We start from the raw sequence: 17,948 nt of genomic DNA, 5'->3' as shown, positions 1-17,948 counted from the left end.
CCTTACTATCCTCCAGCAGGGCATCCAATACTGGGGAAACCTGATGGTTCTGACATTTACTACTACCCAGTTGTTCAGCATTTCTATGGAAATCCTCCATTCCCACAAATTCCCACTACACCAGTGCAAACTACTCAGCCCCCAGTGACCACTACTAAGCCAGATGACACAGCTTCCACTGCACAACCAACTGACTCAAGCCAGACGGCCGCTCCTCCCACGACAGCAGCTCCTCCCACAACACCTGCTCCTCCTACGACGGCGGCTCCTCCTACAACGGCTGCTCCTCCCACAACGGCTGCTCCTCCCACAACAGCTGCTCCTCCCACAACTATTTCTCCAACCGCTCAAACAACAAATGCGTTTTCCAATCCAACGAAGCCCAGCAGTAACAACTATCCAGGTCCATTCAGTCCGTATGTTCCTTACTACCAGCTCCCCTTTGTTCCATATGTTTCATATAAATACAACAAGGCTGGCAAACTCCCAGATGACCAGAAATACATGCCTCAAGCTGCATACAAATCTGGACCCCAGCATCGAGGACACCCACCCCTACATCCGGGCTTCCACTACTGGCAACCTGTACCCTGGTTTCCCCACTCAGCAGGCCAAAACAATCCTCTGTTTGACTGGAAAAATCTGCAACCTAAATATATTTGAGTCCAGATGGTAAGCATTGTTTGTTTGTAATGTTTCCATTCGCATGAATTTAAGTTTTTCAGCCATAACAGTCTTGCTTTCTTTCAGGTGCTGGTGTCCTGTCATAGTTGACATTCAATAAACTTGTTTTACTTAGAACTTTGTCTCACTCATACTTCATTTTTTACTCAGTTGTCTTGTTCCATGGTGCCAAACCTCTTGCCATTGCTCAGGCATGTCTAACTTTAATTGCAGGACAAAGTAAATTTAGTAAAATCAAAGTTGATTCATGTCCAGTAGCTTCTGATATTTCTTTTCTAAGCAGGAGTTGACAAGTTACTCATGCATGTTAAGTCCTGCATACATTGCATGTGCAGAAAACTGGCTTGAGGATTTCTCTGAATCTTACATCCTTGGCAAAACAGCTCAATGGTTACAAATCCAAGTCCACCAACAGGGGAAATTGAAACACTGCTGGCTATTTACAGCAATGGTCTTATATGCCAAGGGAATAACCTCACAAGTGTTTACACCAAGGTTGCCTTTAGGAACAGTTTAATTGAGGTTAACTGTAACAGAGGAGACCCCAAATGGATCACATGGTATTGGTTCAGTTGTCCAAATGATCCTTTTCATGAGTCTCAGTTGGTCTGCTGTTGCCACAATAAGTGCACACAAACACTGTTCTGCTATGAAATGTGAAATTGCATAATGGCTGTCATCTTAGAAATGTATTTGCTGTTTTGCTTCCCTCATTGCATAATGAAGTCATAGGATGTAGTGCACCTGAAGTAGATTGGTGTTCCTTCAGTAATTAAGATCACGCCTGTTGTGATGACTTTGTTTACTTAAGTGGTAAAATACACAGTCCTAATTCAACACTTCTTATGGCTGCCTCATTGTGTGCTTCATTTTTCTTTCAGAAGTTTTAACATGAGATGAGAAAAATGAGAAATGATCTTTCACCCAGGTACTGCTCACGCACCAGGGGCTCATCTCTTACTGCTCCAGTGAAACTGCCAAAGGGAGACTGGTTGTACCGAGAGCCTGGAGATGGGAGCAACTATGAATGTGAGATAGCATTGCAGAAAAAGAAAAATTTGGAAAAGGTTGCATTAATAAAAAATAGCCATGAATTTGTCGACCTTTACAGATCTTTGCTTTTTCTAAATACTCTTAATGTTGCTGTCGAGTTATTTTCCCCCTCACTCCTATATACACACACTCATACAGTGCACACACACCCCATTCTGTCTGTTCCTATATACTTCCACATGGTGCTCTCTCCTCTGGGCACCCTGTGACGATAGACACACACACACACACACACAAATCTACACACATCACTGAAACTAAGCCACACGTGACAAGAGAGAGACGTGTACGGCTGGTCTTTCAAAGCAAGGATGTGTGTCTGTGTTTTTTCCTTTTAATTTAGTACATTTCTTCAATGTTAGCCGCCTGGAATCATGGAGCACTGAGCAGAGGAATAAGAGCAATTCTGCAGAGGAGCAAGAAATCCAAAGCTCTATCCTTTAATGGTCATCATAGAGTTCAGCATGGGAGAAGCAGTCGTCCTTTTATGCAAAATTGTGCTCCTCTCTATTTTGTTATAATTTCTGCTTTTGAATTTTTATTTCACGCATCTTAAGGAGCAATTTGCACTCTACAATGACGGTAAGTCGTAATGTGCAGCATGTGCTATGTTTAATTTGACTTTGTGTTTTACCATTGATTAGAATTCAGGATGGAAGAACGTGATATGCATTTGTATTTTGTGACTTACATACAGACAAAATGAAAAAGACCAAGACATACAATCAGAGATTGAAAGATCAAAGAATAGGAACAATGAGAAAAATTAATAATGCTATAAATTCCTGTTTAAGCGCATTCTGCAATTATATTTGTTTTATCTGTGTGGTCATAGGAAACATTGAGGTACCATGGAAATTAAAATACTGGCACGATTGACTTCAGCCAGGGCTCCATGTCTCATCTCTGAATATCTTCAGTCCATCTGTGGCCATATTCTCAGCCAGGGCACTTAGTCCCTCCCCCAACCCTGACATTTACTCCACCCACTCCACGCAGTTTGTCTTTATGGAGGACTTTGATGTGGACATGGATGAGGAAGAGGAGGGAGAGATATGCATGAGAAAGGCCACAACAGGCCACTGGTGGGAGGACTGTGGAAATGATGGCAACTGTGACATACAGCACCAGAGAGAAGGAAGAGGCTGCATGGTAAACAGTCGCAGCTGGGCTGAGGAACTCCAGGATATCTTTGCACCACAGGCTGAGGACTGTTACAGAGGAGGGCGAACCAGACTGTCCAGCATCTCTGTGAGTGACTGTCTTTCCCTCTTTCTGTCTTGGCCACACAAGCACTGAATTCCTCCCTCTGAGTCCATTTGTTCTGACAAATTCCTCAGCATCTCTTAACAACAAGAAAACAGAGTGAGACAGGACAAGAAAGGGATTCAGCACAAATCTAGGTTCCTACAAATAACATCTCTCAGGGTAACAGAAAAAATACAAACTCAAGTCAGAAATGAAATGCATCAAAAGCTGATAACATGAAACAGTTTGCACATAACAGCATTTGCATTCTCAGGCTACTCATATCGAGTTTTTATATTGTAGATACAGTGTATGAAATGCAAAAAAGGCCAAAAGGAAATCTGAGTAAATTTGGCCCCTGGTGCTCATGATGGATGATGACGCAAAAACGTTATGCTGTTTAATCAGCCCACTGCTGCACTGTGACACAGCACTGTGGGTCTGTGTACGCACTTTTGTGTGTATTTGTGTTTCTCGATGCATGCGTGGGCACGTGCTGCCTGCGCTTCCTTGTCTCTCTTACGGCTCATCACGCTTGAAGCTGTGATGTGGAATGAGGCTGGAGGAGATTCCTTTAGGAGGCAAAACAAAACAGAGAATGTGCAATTAAAAATTCACCGCTCTGCTTTGGGCTAGCGAGCAGATGAAGACTCCATGTCAGTGCTGTTCAGAAATGCTGACAATTATAAGAGGAGCTGTTATTGATCAGCGGTGGCCTCTTTAATGGTTTTGTTTTCCAGTGTTGCAGTCTCATTTATCAGACTTTAGCCTGGCCTTTCAGCCTACTGTATTGCTCAATTTGCCATGCAACCAATCACATGCCCTTTTTTCTATAACCCTATAAGGTCTGTCTCCTCTTATGAGATTGCTAGCAGCTGCCATTTGCCCCTTTTCTTCCATTCAAATAAAAATGTAGAGAAGACAGAAAGCAAGTGAGGAAGATGGAGGAACAGATAACAGATCAGGAGAGCAGTGGCAGCACTGAGCAGCTCTGTCTCCCCCCTGCCTCCTCCATTTCTCTCTCTCCTCCTCTGCTTCCGTCACTTCCCACTCTTTCCTCTCCTGCTCCCACACCCCCCCTCCCCTCCTCTCTCTGCTGCCTCCCCCGCTCCCCTCACTGCTCTCTCCTCCCTCCCTCGCTCTCCTGCACGGAGCTGCAGTATATGAGAGGGTCTCCTGGGTCTAGCTTCACTGCAGTGTAGAGAAGGCAGGGCGGCTGTTCTAGTACGATGCGCTGAAGGATGGTGCACCAGGAGAAACGCGTTTACCAGGTGTGTGGATTTCTATTTGTATGTAATGATGATGATCAGAGTGTAGCATATGTAGTGTAATATTTACAGGTTTACATGATAGGTATCCATCATGAGCGAGCTGCTGTAGATGAATCAGCCATAATGGATGTGTGACTGTGAGGTGATGTGGGTGTGTTCATATGTGATCTTTGCCCATTTACCTCTGTGTTTTCTCATCAGCTCAGTACAAATTGAAATCATTTCCTCTCTCATATAACGTGTGTCATCCTGTAACATGCATTGTTCAGTTTTTCATGAATGAAATTGTTCTACATCATTTACAGTGGCCAAGAGGTGCTTTTTGCTATACCACGTACTTTCTTCTGGGCGGGTGAGATAGGTTGTGTTTGAATCTGTGTGTGTGTGTAGACAGTCTGCTGGTAAGGAGGACAGGAGGACTGTCTGAAGAGGATGAGCAGGAGGCAGAGCGTTGGTTGGGCGAGTCAAGGTGATCAACTGTGATTTATGCTCTTACATCAGAGCTTCATCTAATGATGCGTCACAAAAAAAGAGGAGAGGGTGTTAGTGTTTGAGCCGGTTTTGAGGTTATTTAAAGACAGTGTTGACACATGAAAGTGTTATTCAATGGTCGCGTGTCACAGGGTCACACACAAAAAGGCAGCCTTCGAATGTGTATCACATGATATACAAACACAGTCCCCATGGTGCCAGAACACAAAATCGTGTCGTTAAACACTGTGTTTTCTGTAGTTCTCTGCAGTATTTTAAGACAGAAGCTGTGAGACTTGAAGAAATATTCAAACAATGCGGATCAAATGACCTAAATATGTTTGTATTTGACAAAAACAAATGAGCTCTAAAGGCAGCCACAGAGTGGAAACTGAGATAAAGTGAAAATGATAAATGATTCAGGGCAGGACATGAACTGAAGAAGAGGAGGAGGAATGGGGACAACAATGAATCAGGACCAGTGGAACTTCTCGATGCCGAGCACGAAAGTCGAACATTTCTGGCCGAAAGGAAATAACTGAGAGGGGAGGAGAGAAAATGTCTGCAAAGAGGGATGAGCCACGCACATGAAGTTGCCAGACAGAGAGCAGAATGACGTGGCATTTTGAGCAATTTCACTGTGGATAATGGCTGCCGTGTTGATGATGGACTGTGAGTGGACAAACGAGCAAAGACGACTGTTATTGATGGCTTACAGCGATTATGGTCCTGTGGTTGCAAGTGATTACCAAAGACCTTGAAGGTTTTCTGATTGCTGTAAGAGGAGACGTGTTATATACTTCAGTGTAGACAGAGAAAGATTTAACAATAAATGGACAAATAATTAAGGTTTAGGTTGAGCCTGTATGCTTTCCCTCCATGTTGAAACATGGTGCTATCTGGGTGCTGTTAATGAGGATAGAAGCCACCAGATTAATTCAGCCATCCATTTTCTATAACAGTTTCTCCCAGGGTGCATTGGGTGGAGTGGCGAGGCTCATCCTGGACAGTTTGTTAGCAGGTGGTCGGTCTGTAACACATAGACAAACAAATGTGCTCATACTAACAAATTCATAGATGTCCAGTTCACCTGATCTGCATGTTTAGGATATCTGACCACCTCATATCTGCACATGTTTTACCTCTTTCTCCCACTTCGATGATTTTTGTAAATATGATATGCAGCAACACATTTGAAACAAGTTGGGACAGGAGCAACTAAAACTAGTGAAAGTTGTGGAACGCTCCAAAAACACCTGTTTGGATCGTTCCACAGGTAAACAGGTTCATTGGTAGCAGGTGAAAGCATCATGATTGGGTATGAAAGGGGCATCCTGGAAAGGCTCAGTCATTCACAAGCAAGGATGGAGCGAGGTTCACCCATTTGTGAACACATGATTGTTGGTGATTGTTGATTTGGAATCAGGGTTGTAGCACCTGCGTAACAGGAGGAACAGGATATTCTGTTTTCTGTGTATGGTGGGCTGTAGAATTTTTCATCAGCCATTTAAACTCGATATTTTTGGGTTAGCTGATCATTTCGAGACAGAACAGGAAATGAGAGGAGGAGTGTTATGTAAGGAGTGATGTGTGTACCTATTATTGGTAGAGAAGAAGAAAAGGCCAAAGAACAGATTTTTACGTATGTGCTGGCTGAGCTTTGATGGTGTTGTTAACGTATTTACACAATCATAATGACACAGTGTCATGTGTGAGCCCACAGCTGGATTATATTAACGTGGCAGAAAATGGCAGAAAATTGGATTGCATGACTTTGCTGCTTTCTTCCCATCCACCTTTCACTACATAAATCCATATTTGTCCCTCCTCCTTAGCTCCTCTTTCCTCTGTTTTGCTTTCATCCTTCTCCTCTCAGACAGCATTATCATCCGGTACAATATTTATAGCTTTAACCACGCACCTTAATATTTCTTCCCATACACTTGATCAATCAAGCAGAGATGGAACATCATGGACACTTTTATGAATATTCTTTCTATTCTTGTGTTTTTTCTCTCTTTTCTGGCAGGCCCAGAGGAATGAGAGAGAGTCCATCAGGCAGAAACTTGCCCTTGGTAGTTTCTATGACGACGAGCCAGTCATCTACACCAGCTGCAGCAAGAACGGCCCATCCTCCCGGTGGGTTTGGATTGGGTGTGTGTGTGTGTGTGTGTGTGTGTGTGTGTGTGTGTGTGTGTGTGTGTGAGTGAGTGTGTTACGGTTTGATCAGTGTAGCCTTTTGAAGGCCGGCACCAATATTTTTAAGCTTCCGACAGCTGACACTTTACATCTTTAGATGTTCTCCCAGAGTTTATTTTTGGATGGATGACAGAGAAACAGTGAGATACGCCCTAGATTCAACTAATTATTGATTCACAGAAAACATTTTAATCTATTTAAAGCCCAGTGCTGGAGGAAATATTTGCATCCTTAAGCAAAAGTACTAACACTACACTGTAAAAATACTGGATTAGAATTACAGGTTCTGAAGGTATGTAAGTATTATCAGGAAAATGTATGTAAAGTAATAAAACTAAAAGTGCTTAATGCAGAAGACTGTCCCCTGTGGCTGTTATACTGTTATATATCATATCATTAGATAACTCATGCTCTAATATGAAAGCACAATTTTACTGTTGTAGTTGGTTGAGGTGGAGCTCATTTTGAACTATTTTGTTATGGTTAATAGTTATTTTCATTCTGTATTCATCTGATGATTATTTTTTCTGATAATTGACTGATTGGTTTCTTAAATATTAGAATATAGTGACAAATCATGTCAGTTCAGCTCTATGTGTACATTTTTGTGTGCAAAAAGTAACTGGTAACTGCTTGTAGTAAGTGCAATATTTTCCTCTGAATTGTGGTGGTGTAGAAGTAGAAAGTGGCATGAGAAGAAAATATTCAAGTAAAGTACAGCACAAGTACCTCAAATTTGTATTTTAGTACAGCGCTTGAGTAAATGTACTTAGTTACTTTTCACCACTGTCAAAGCCCGAATATAAAAGTTTGTAGACGTCATGTGTTTTGTGAGGAACCTCCTGATAAAGCATGTTCATGCATGTATGTCGTACACACACAGTCTTGTGTGTAGAGATTTCACTGTCTAATGAAAACCACACATCTCCAAATTTGGTGAGTTTTCAAATAAACTGAAGGATTTCATGAACCTTTACTAAATAATATATTTAAAACGCATGGGATTTGGGGTTTTGGGGGATCTGAAAACAGGGCTGTGTGTAAATCTTTGGGAGATACATGGTTTTCACAGCACAGCAACATGATGTTCCCCATTTAACTCCATTTATCATCTGAACAGTTTGAGCTCTGTCCAATCAGCAGCTCACTTTACCTACTAACTAAGACCTATAAGGTAAAAACACACAAAACAGACAGATCATAATGATTGGACTGACTTGTTGACTTGTAGGTGTCAAGCAAATGGCAGTAAATGACAGCAGGTCCTTTGTGGAAGTCCATTCAGAGACAATGAGTCATGTAGCAGGGAGTGCAGCATAGTACAATAACACAGGTTGGGTGAATACATTGGCAACGAACAGGAAGAGAATGAGAGACTCACATAAACAACACGCACATGCAGATAGAAAATGAAAGGTTTTCCGGAAAGCCACAGTGCACCTTTTTACAGTCAGTCCCAGGGAAATGACATTCGACCAAACAATACCCAGTTTTTACTATCAGCAGCAGAACAAAGACACTCGAGTATGGAAAGAGCTGGCACAGAGGAGGAGGCACAGTGGTTAACCTCTGTTACGTGATAAGTTGCTGAAACAGAAACTTAGCCATCCATGTGACTTCATGTGACAAACATTCTCACAGTGGGATATAGTTTAGATAGTATGTGTGTAATGTCAAAGATGTTTCCCATTGAAAATTGTGCCACCAGCGGCTACAAAAAGCATGAAATGTGAACAGATTTCAACATTTTTCATGACATATCTCTAAGTTATTTCTCTATTATTTAATCTTTTATAATTTTACCCTTTTTTGACATAATAATTCTGCCTTAAAACACATGTGAATCATTATTTTTCCTGCCCTATTAGTTTGTTAATCACCTGTGCAACATTGTGAAAGGCATTAACTTATTTAAATGTGCAATACAAGTAAAGTTTAATTAGATTTTTTTTTTATTCCATAATGATCACAGGTTGAATTTGATATACAGCAAGTTTGACATATGAAAACAAGCGCAAGGATACAATTTCCCCATGAAATTGATATTTCATCTTTGTAATTGCGGTTGTGGACGCACGCACACGTAGTGGAAAGAGTTGCATTACATCAGATAGAAGATGGTTAACCAAAGCCTTTTGTTTTTTTCCATTTCATGGCAGCTTTGACCTTAAGTAGCTTTCTGGCAATATAGCTTTCTGATGCTGCTGCCTACAGTTGGAGGAAGTGCTGTTCTGTCTGTGGTCTGCGTGTGCCTGAAAAGAGAAGTATTGCCTGATATCGCTCTGCAGCTGTGATTAGTGCTCGTAGTGTCATGTGACCTCCAGTGGAGGAAAAGGAGCACCCTCTGGAGTTTGGGTTGTAGTGGAAATTCCACCACCATCCTGTCCAGTTTGTGAGATCTTGTATTTGTTATTGTTCTCATCGGAGTGTAGGTGGAGGTTACTTTGGATGTTAGGTTCTTTCAGTATCGTGATGTGGAACTGAATGAATGGTGTTTTGAGCTCTTGGAAAGGCTGAGGTTTATAGTGTGACTTCTGCAGAGGGCCTGATGTTATGTTTGTGGTTTAAGTCTTTTCATTGAAGACTTTCAACAGCTTTTGTTCCTACTTGATGAGGTCACACACTGTGACGTCATGGCCAAAAGCATGTGGACATGAAACATGAGCCGTATGTAACTGTTGATCATACAATTCAAAAACTGTGGGCAGTGATTTATAGAAATGTATTTAGATTCGTACCTGACCTTAGTCTTAAGATCATTCCTGACGGTGTGCCTATGTTCAATTCAGAAAAAATGTTGACCACAAAAAACAGGTGCTAAGAACCCCGTTTAAAACTCACACACCTGTGATCCATAAATCTCAAATCAACTGAAATTGACGGCACCTGCCCTGTGATTTCCCCTCATGTCATGCCAGCACAAATGATGGTTCAGTCAGTGGGGAGAGATCAGAGCGATGGTAGAGGCTATTGAAGGCAGGCAACACGTATTATTCAGTGGACTAAATAGTGGGCTTGAAAGTTGCTTAAGAAACAAACTGTATTACTCCTACATATCCAGCAGGGAAGTCACTTTCCTCAAGTCCAGACTTTGCTTAGAGATCATGTCCAAGTCAATGTAAGAGTTTAGAAAAACTACTTATACGCAGTTTTCTAGTGTATTTTTCTGTCATATGTGTTGTGACTGCTCTCATTCACACTGTGTTTTGTTTTTTGTGTGTAAACAATATGAGTACAATCAATCAACAATCCCCCTCTTCACTCCATTGGTTTCCTTCTGACTGAGAGACATGTTCGGTGTCTCTGACCATAGGTCAACGCTCTGTGTGTTTTTCCTCACAGACTGCAGAGTGGGGTGAACCTGCAGGTGTGTTTTGTTAATGACAGCAGCAGTGACAAAGACAGCGATGCTGAGGACAGCAGGACAGAGACCAGCCTGGACACGCCGCTGTCGCCTGTGGTACGCACAGCTTAGATGTGCATGAGTTTCTGTCTCGTCCCAAAACTCTCATTCCTCTTGATGATAACTGTGACTGAGAACCGCATGGCTGCTACATCATGATATCATTCAATCCACTTCTTCTCCAGAGTAAGCAGAGCTCATCATTATCGGACCGAGACACAGCGGAGGAGGACTCAGACCCGTTAGATGACTGCGGCGGGTTCTGGCGGGTGCAGCGGAGGCTGCAGGAGGAGGCCCGGGTGGCGCTGGCTCTGGCTCGACCCATGGCCCGCATGCAGGTGGAGGTGGAGAGGCAAATCCAGCTGCACAGACGTTCGCCTGTGGCTGACTTGGTTAGTCAGTGAGAGAGAAACATGGATCAGGGGATTTGTGGCTGTGTGTGGACTTTGTCTTTCCTTCTTCCGTGAAAAACGTATTTGTGCATTTTAGGAGATGATCCAGGACAATGAAATATGTGTACTTCACCACATGTGGAGGGAAAATAGCGTAACTAACTATTAACTTGCTGTCTTGTCTGCACACATAAGGGACTTGCACGGCCTGAACTGTGTGTGTGTGTGTGTGTGTGTGTGTGTGTGTGTGTGTGTGAGAGAGAGCGAGAGAGAGAGTGAGAGCGAGAGAGAGACCAAGAGAAAACCCCTGAATCTAATAAACAATAGAGCAATAAATTTGTCCCACTGCTGATGGATAAGGACATTTGCAAACCCAGACAGACATTCATCCAGCCGACTGATCAGTACTGATTAATTCAATAAAGTTTTAGTCTCTTTTCACATTCTGAGCCTTTGTGCACATTTTGACATGCAGTAATTTCCTGTCCGTGTGTGTTTACACACGCAGCTTCCCCATCTGCCCCACATCAGCGAGGGCTTGATGAAGAGGAGTCTGAGGCGAGGGGACATGAGGGACATGAGTCTAGGGCAGCTGCAAGTCATCACAAATGACTTACACTCACAGATTCAGAGTGAGTGGATCGCACATACACACAAACACACACATATGACACAAGCCAAGCATGTGATAAACCCATCAAACGTCATATCAGAGATATCAAAGATTAACAAGCAAGCGACCTTAAAAAAACTGACAGATCCTAAATCCTCTCGTTCTAAATCTAACACAGGTCTAAATGAGGAGCTGGTGCAGTTGCTGCTGTTGAGGGATGAGCTGCACGTGGAGCAGGACGCCATGCTGGTGGACATAGAGGACCTCACCAGGTGAATTTCCCCTTTCTCTCTCTCTCTTTGTCTTTCGATCAGCAGTTCCATTTCTACTGCATATGAGATCTGGGATGATGAAACTCTTCATTTCCTGCATTCTGGTGACTTTCTAAGCACCAGTTTGTGCCTTTTGCATCAATTTACCGTCTGAATGTCTTCATTTATGTAAAGGAAAAGCCAAAATTCTAAATATAATAAGGCTCACAGGCAAGCGCCTATGACATGTACTGTCTGTCCTGAGCTCGCTCTTATGCACGTCTTCTTGTCTTCTTGTCGACAGGCACGCTCACACTCATCAGCGGCACCAGGCAGAGAAAGCCATCTCTAAATAGAAGACCCCGCCCTCACGTGTGTCCATCTGCACGCCATCTTACCTCCCACTCCATGGACTTGTCACCAGTGTTACTAATGAAACTCCATCTGTGCTGACTGTTTCTGGAGAAGTTAATGCACCATATACTGTAATATCAACACACAGACACACTCGTAATGTATCGCACCACAGGGCGTTGTCTAAGGATAGAGGACCCCACATCTAAAGGAAGCTGAGTCATCACTGCTTATGGACACAGCTGAGTTTGTGCAGGCCTGTCATCACGCCATATTTCACAGAATTAAGGAAATCCTCTCAGCTTAATTCCACCCCTAACCCTGATTTACCTCTTCATGGTTTTGCACGGTACACTCATGTATATTAATACAGGGTTTTGGCGAGAGCGCCTGCATGCCTTGTTTCTCCCTTGTCTCAGAAAGGATGACGACTTGCAGGGGCCACAGAACGATGGAAATCAAGAGGACCGATCAGTTCATCTGCAGACGTGTTCTGTTCACCTATTTATCGTTTCTTTCACTAAGCGCACTGTGTCGTCACTGTTTAACACTGGATTCACTTTTGAACGTGCACTATCTGTGCCGCTGCGACGGAAAATGATTAACACTGAGCTGATTTGCAGCTTAGCTTTGGCGTAAATGCTGCAGCAGCTTCACTGAGGTCCTTTAAAGGATCATTTAGACGCAAAAATTGGATGTAACTCAACAGCTGCTACAGTTTCCACCTGCTTTAAAGATGTATTTAGAGCATTTTGATGGACAAAATGACAAGATACAGGATATAAAAAATATTGGTTTATAACAGGGATAGAAAATGCAAAAGTAGTGGCATGTCGACATGAACAGCCCCTAAATGAAGGTATGCAAAGTCCTTTTTGTTATGCTCGATTTACTAATTCTAAAAAAGGGTAAATATAATTTAAAACAAACATATTAATAAATCACAGCCTAAACATATATCTATTTTATCTGTTCAGAGGATTTACGGACATACTGTGTGTAAATGTTAAGAGAGACTTTATTAAAAGGATGAAGGACGTGTCCTGTCGTCTGGCTGTGTTTAAGTGTTTTCACTCTCACCTTTTTAAGAATGTCGTCACACACAAAGTTCAGCTTTCTTTTTTTATTGTATGCTTCATTGATAAATGTACTGTATGATGATTGTAAAAAAGAAAAACGATAAACTCCAGTAATAAATGTTTCCAGTGTGTGAATTTTGTTTATATTTGGCTGGTTCTCATGAGAGCTCATTTGCATTTACTATCCAGACTAACTGTGTGAGCACTGATGTTATTTACTGTAAAAACAAATGCCACAAAACACACACGCACACATATTAAGATTATTTCATCAAGTGCTGCTCGGGAAAGTGAGTCTGCTCTCATTCAGAGCTGCATTAAAGGTCACAGTCGAGTTTCTCTGCTCTTTCACTCATTCACACGTTCACACTGGTGTTGACACTTGTGTAACTGAGATCTGTGGATTTCAACAAGCGAGAGGGGAACAACTCTGATGGTGGGGACAAAAATAAAACACTCACCTCTTAATCTGAACTAACGTATCATTATTATTATTATTATTAGTTAAAAATGTAACTAAGCAAAGATATATATATAAAAAAATACTCTAATTGAAGTGGACGCTTTATACAAACTTCAACAGAACTACAAGAATCAGTAAATAATAGTAATAAAATCATACATTTCCACCTCAGCGGCTCATTATTCGGAGATTATTCTGAAAAGCAGAAGTGACATTTGTGACATTGATGTAAAATACACCTGTTAAAGTCAAACAAAAAATCTTTAACAAATCATTCAATATGATCTTGAATAAATAATATTTTTAAGGATTTTCCTAAATATGTATTGATTCCTCATGATCTGATAAAAAGAGATTTTTAACTTCTATCAGATTGTGTGATATATTGTAGTCAACTGGTATGTTTTTCTCTCTCTGCCTCTTAAATAAGATTAAACGTGTTTTTTTGTGTGTGTGTGTGATTATTTCAGCGCTGCATATGACAGATATCGGACAACTTAGTTAATAGCAAGTTAAAATAGCATATAACACAATGCTTTCACTATGCGCTCTTTGGAAATGTCAACGATGTACAGTAACCAGTAAACTGTAAATACTATCTACAATCTCTTACAATTCTTTACAATTTCTTTCTTTTTATTTTTATTTAAAAATCTCACTCTTTTGTATATCCTGATTTTGTTTCTAATTTGCATGCACATCTTACATTAATCTCTACTCATTCTGCTGTATTCTGGAATTTCCCCTCGCGGGACAAGTAATGGAATATTGAATTGAATTGAATTGAACTGAACCAAGGCCAAGACATATTACTCATCAGTGTATGGGTTAATTCCAGTTTCACCAAAGCATTTAGTGATGCAGGGGGGAAATTAAACACAACCTTGACTGGGCACTTTCACTTTGCAGTTAAGCAGCATCGCAACACTGCTGTAGCCTGAGGGAAATCCCTGCATCAGGATGGGTATAAAACCCTTAAGCATGTCTGAGTTCAGTCAGTTACACCAAAGAATCTCAATCTACAGTCTTCTCCAAGATGGCACTCGTCAAGCTCTGTGAGTATACTCTGACTGAACTCTATTTTCTTTGTGCAACAAAGTAGTTGAAACTGATGGTTTACAGTGGCAGCTCTATTTTTTCTCTTTTTCCATCAGGCTTCTCTCCTGCACTGCTGTTCCTGGCGCTCACCTGTTCCCTGTGGCAGGCCGGCCAGTCTGTGCCAGTGATGAGCAAAGGACCAATGACAGACTCCTGTCTTTTCTACGCACAAACGCTTTTACAGAACATCACTCATGCGCTCACACAGGTGGGCCTGACCAAACAAAACGTCTACTCTGCTGTCTTTGATCTCTCTTTAATTTAGAGTTTAAAAAATTCTATTTCTGTGTGCTCAGAATAACCTGTTCAGCGGGATCGACTGCGCAAAGCAGAGTGTGGAGCTGAACATGGACACTAACACGCCGTCTGTGTGCGCACCAAAGGTAAATAATGAAAGCTCACATTTTTCATATGCAGGGACATGGCAAACAATCAAACTAACGGTCCTGTATCCCAGCGTGTTACAACCCATACGACTCTGTTTAATGTGCTGATGTCTTGAAGCAGTAGCTGTGGCCCTGTGTCACTTAAAGCTGTGTTTTCTCCACAGGCGTCAACTTGCTCAGGAATCGTTCAGTCAGAATTTGATGAGGTAGGTTGAACTCCTGTACATGAGGATTGTCTTTTTTATTGTTTTATTGTCTCTTTGTTTGAGAGCGAGAGCCTATGAAAATCAAATTCTTTGGCTTTAGAAATGTACCCATAGGAGGAAACAACCATCAGCAACTCTGTTTTGCTTTTACTTTATTAGATACACCTGTACAATTTAATGCAACCCAATGCAACTGTTCTGCCGTACGCTTCACTTTCATGATGCCTATAATGTTCAGTTTGTGTTGTCGTGTTATGTTTTAGCACTGAGATCATAGTTAGTGACAGTGTTGCACTGGACCGAATTATATTCAGACATGAAGATAGAAACACCTTTCAATATAATGCAATCCAGTAAGACGCCACCTTTAACAATGACCCATCTTTGCTTTTTTCCATTCAGGAGTCATGTGTGGCAAACATCGGGGAGGATCTGCGTCACTACTATACATTTCTAGCTGCTCAGCCGGATCCTGACAGTTTACTGGGCCCATCTGTCCTGATCAGCCTCAAAGAACTCATGCAGGTAACTCATTTTACACACCGACACACCATTTGAACCAATGCTCTCACCATTAACACGTGCTGTCTCTTGAGAGGCTGTTATTTTATGGATGTGAAAATGTACGAGAAGGGTGAAAATGGAGGTTTCTAGTGAGAGATAAATAGTCCTAAAATCAACTGGCAATCTTCTTATCTCAAGGTGTTAAAAATGAATCATTTGCTCTCAACAGAACTGCTTCACATGGTCAACAGACATGGCTTCAGAGGAGGTAAGACATCGCTTCATGTGCAGCATAATCATGATTTAAGATTGATTATTATTCATTGGTTTATTTATGACTCACTATTCTCTATGTCCTCAAATATTTCAAACTTGTAGACAGCACTAAAAAGGTTTTCCTCAAAGTAACTGAAAAAGAACTATTTTTCTGTTTGTCATTTAGAAGAACAGTCGTCGTCTAATTGTACAAAGTCACTCATAAATCCTCTCTGTCTGTTTAAGGCTGTGGACCGTCCGAGCACCTACGACGAGAGACTGAGCCTCTGCAAAGTGCTGAAGGGCTTCCACATCCGCACCATCACAATCAACAGAGCCCTTGCATACATGAACTCTGGTGAACACACTAAATAAACCACTGAGCTGTAACATGTCAGTAGTTTTAGAAAGCCATACAAAACCACTTTACATAAAAATGACATAAACTACAGTAACAGCTCATGTTACGTTGAAATAATCTGATCAAAACACTCCATAGCTTTTATTTATCATGTCTGTGTGTAGTTATGTAACTTATATTTGACATCAAAATGATGCGTTAAGGTACTTTTTTACAAAGTGTTTTTACAGACTGTGCTATTTATTTATCAGTGGTATTTGTTTTGTTCTGGACTATTTATTTCAATTATTTATTGATTGATATGTTCATATTATATTCCTTTGTTTGTAAGAATCAACAAATAAATATTTTCCTGCATCAATCCTGCTGACTTATCATTCATTAATTCACTTTTTTTTTCCACATTATTTCCAGAAAATGCATTACTGTGACATGATTTAATTAATATCCTCCTTGATAAAGAGGATCCACAGTGACACCTCGTAGTCATAGCTAGTGCATATTGAAAGGCAGTCATTGGACTTTTCTTCTTTGGTCCATCTATTGCAACCACAACAACAATATATGTGATTTACTGAAAAAAAAAAAAAAAAAAAGATTTGCTTTCAGTGAGAAGGTTCTTATTTATGACGGACATGAAAGCCTAAAAATGTGACTCCCTTACCGTGATGGATATTTAGCCATTTATCAACCTGACTGTATTTTCCTGTAAACGACCAAGTCCCACCAGCTGAGCCATGTGAAAGTAAACAGGATGCAACTCTGTTTGTTCACACCTCATTTGGAAAGTCCAGCGTTGATTGTCTACTTACTATCAGGGGGCCATAATAATGTCAGTAAAAAGTCTTTTGACAGAGAAAGGGATGTGAAAGTCGGTTAAAAAAGACATTCAGTGTCTGGTAAAGGGTTGAATTCAATTAATATTTGCACTGAAGCCACAATGAAGTCATCTATAAGTTTATGAATAGCAAAGAGTCAACAGGGGAGTGGTCAGCTGAAAGCTTTGTGATGTTTTTATAATTCCACTAACTGATTTGTGTTAACTTGGTCAGCCCAGTTTTGGGCATCATGCATCCAAAGTACGAGTAAGACTTATAAAATGAAATATAGCTTTTGTTTCCATTTGCATCCCTTCTGTGATGAGTGGAAATGGCACGACTGAGATTTGTGGCTGCTGGTGTTGAGAGTGACTTTTTTCCACTTTTTTTTTTTATATATTTGGATTCAGAAGCGGGCAGACATGGTGAAATCAGAATGAAAAAAGAAATGCTATTTTGGATTTGATAGCACATCCTGCATTTACAAATGACAGAAAGGTAGCACGACAAGAACACTGAAATGTTGTGCAAACTGTTGTATTATTAATGCACTAACCTTACTTAAATGTTTACTTTGAATGGGCATTAGTAAAGTACTTCTTCTCTTAAAATCATGTTTGGTTTCATTAATACAGACCTGACACTTAATGACAGGTAAAGTTGATTTGCATATTTCCCAAAAAGAGTTGTTGTTAACTGCCTTGTTGTGACTGATGCTTAATTCAGCAACTTTTTTAGGAAAATATTATCATAAAGTGTTTTTTTTTTTGTTTTTTTTTTTTTTTAAAAAAACAAGAAACTTCCTAAAAATAACTTCCTCCTGCAGCTCACACAGCTGC

At 41.0% G+C, this 17,948-nt stretch overlaps 2 protein-coding genes across 3 annotated transcripts; both read left to right on the top strand.

Annotated features, from left to right (window-relative positions):
- Positions 1-2,006: 2,006 nt before the first annotated feature.
- On the top strand, positions 2,007-13,149 carry LOC143329078 (schwannomin-interacting protein 1-like). 2 transcript variants are annotated; one of them, XM_076744764.1, is made up of 8 exons: positions 2,007-2,319; positions 2,573-2,988; positions 6,757-6,866; positions 10,269-10,386; positions 10,515-10,721; positions 11,230-11,353; positions 11,513-11,606; positions 11,890-13,149. In XM_076744764.1, exons 2-8 carry the CDS (start codon positions 2,746-2,748, stop codon positions 11,939-11,941), a joined length of 948 nt encoding a protein of 315 aa, XP_076600879.1. In that variant the 5' UTR covers positions 2,007-2,319; positions 2,573-2,745; the 3' UTR covers positions 11,942-13,149. The 2 variants fall into 2 exon arrangements, with proteins under 2 accessions (XP_076600879.1, XP_076600880.1); XM_076744765.1 differs by lacking the exons at positions 2,007-2,319; positions 2,573-2,988 and adding an exon at positions 4,033-4,256.
- A 776-nt stretch (positions 13,150-13,925) lies between these two features.
- On the top strand, positions 13,926-16,527 carry LOC143329079 (interleukin-12 subunit alpha-like). Its single transcript, XM_076744766.1, has 7 exons — positions 13,926-14,536; positions 14,636-14,787; positions 14,876-14,962; positions 15,130-15,171; positions 15,574-15,696; positions 15,905-15,943; positions 16,177-16,527. The coding sequence occupies exons 1-7, from the start codon at positions 14,518-14,520 to the stop codon at positions 16,303-16,305; spliced, it is 591 nt and encodes a 196-aa protein (XP_076600881.1). The 5' UTR covers positions 13,926-14,517; the 3' UTR covers positions 16,306-16,527.
- The last annotated feature ends 1,421 nt before the right edge of the window (positions 16,528-17,948 follow it).

This window comes from Chaetodon auriga, chromosome 12 (genome assembly GCF_051107435.1).
Source record: "Chaetodon auriga isolate fChaAug3 chromosome 12, fChaAug3.hap1, whole genome shotgun sequence".
Classification (NCBI taxonomy): Eukaryota; Metazoa; Chordata; class Actinopteri; order Chaetodontiformes; family Chaetodontidae; genus Chaetodon; species Chaetodon auriga.
Note: the sequence above shows the minus strand (reverse complement) of the source record. Positions and strands in the feature narration are given on the sequence as shown.

Bases quoted from the DNA above. Each gene is read 5' to 3' on its own strand.
- LOC143329078 (XM_076744764.1), top strand. From the start codon at position 2,746: ATGGAGGACTTTGATGTGGACATGGATGAGGAAGAGGAGGGAGAGATA. The intron at 2,989-6,756 runs GTGAGTGACTGT...CTTTTCTGGCAG, and splicing joins CCAGACTGTCCAGCATCTCT to GCCCAGAGGAATGAGAGAGA. The intron at 11,607-11,889 runs GTGAATTTCCCC...TCTTGTCGACAG, and splicing joins GACATAGAGGACCTCACCAG to GCACGCTCACACTCATCAGC.
- LOC143329079 (XM_076744766.1), top strand. The intron at 14,788-14,875 runs GTGGGCCTGACC...CTGTGTGCTCAG, and splicing joins TCACTCATGCGCTCACACAG to AATAACCTGTTCAGCGGGAT. The intron at 15,944-16,176 runs GTAAGACATCGC...TGTCTGTTTAAG, and splicing joins CAGACATGGCTTCAGAGGAG to GCTGTGGACCGTCCGAGCAC.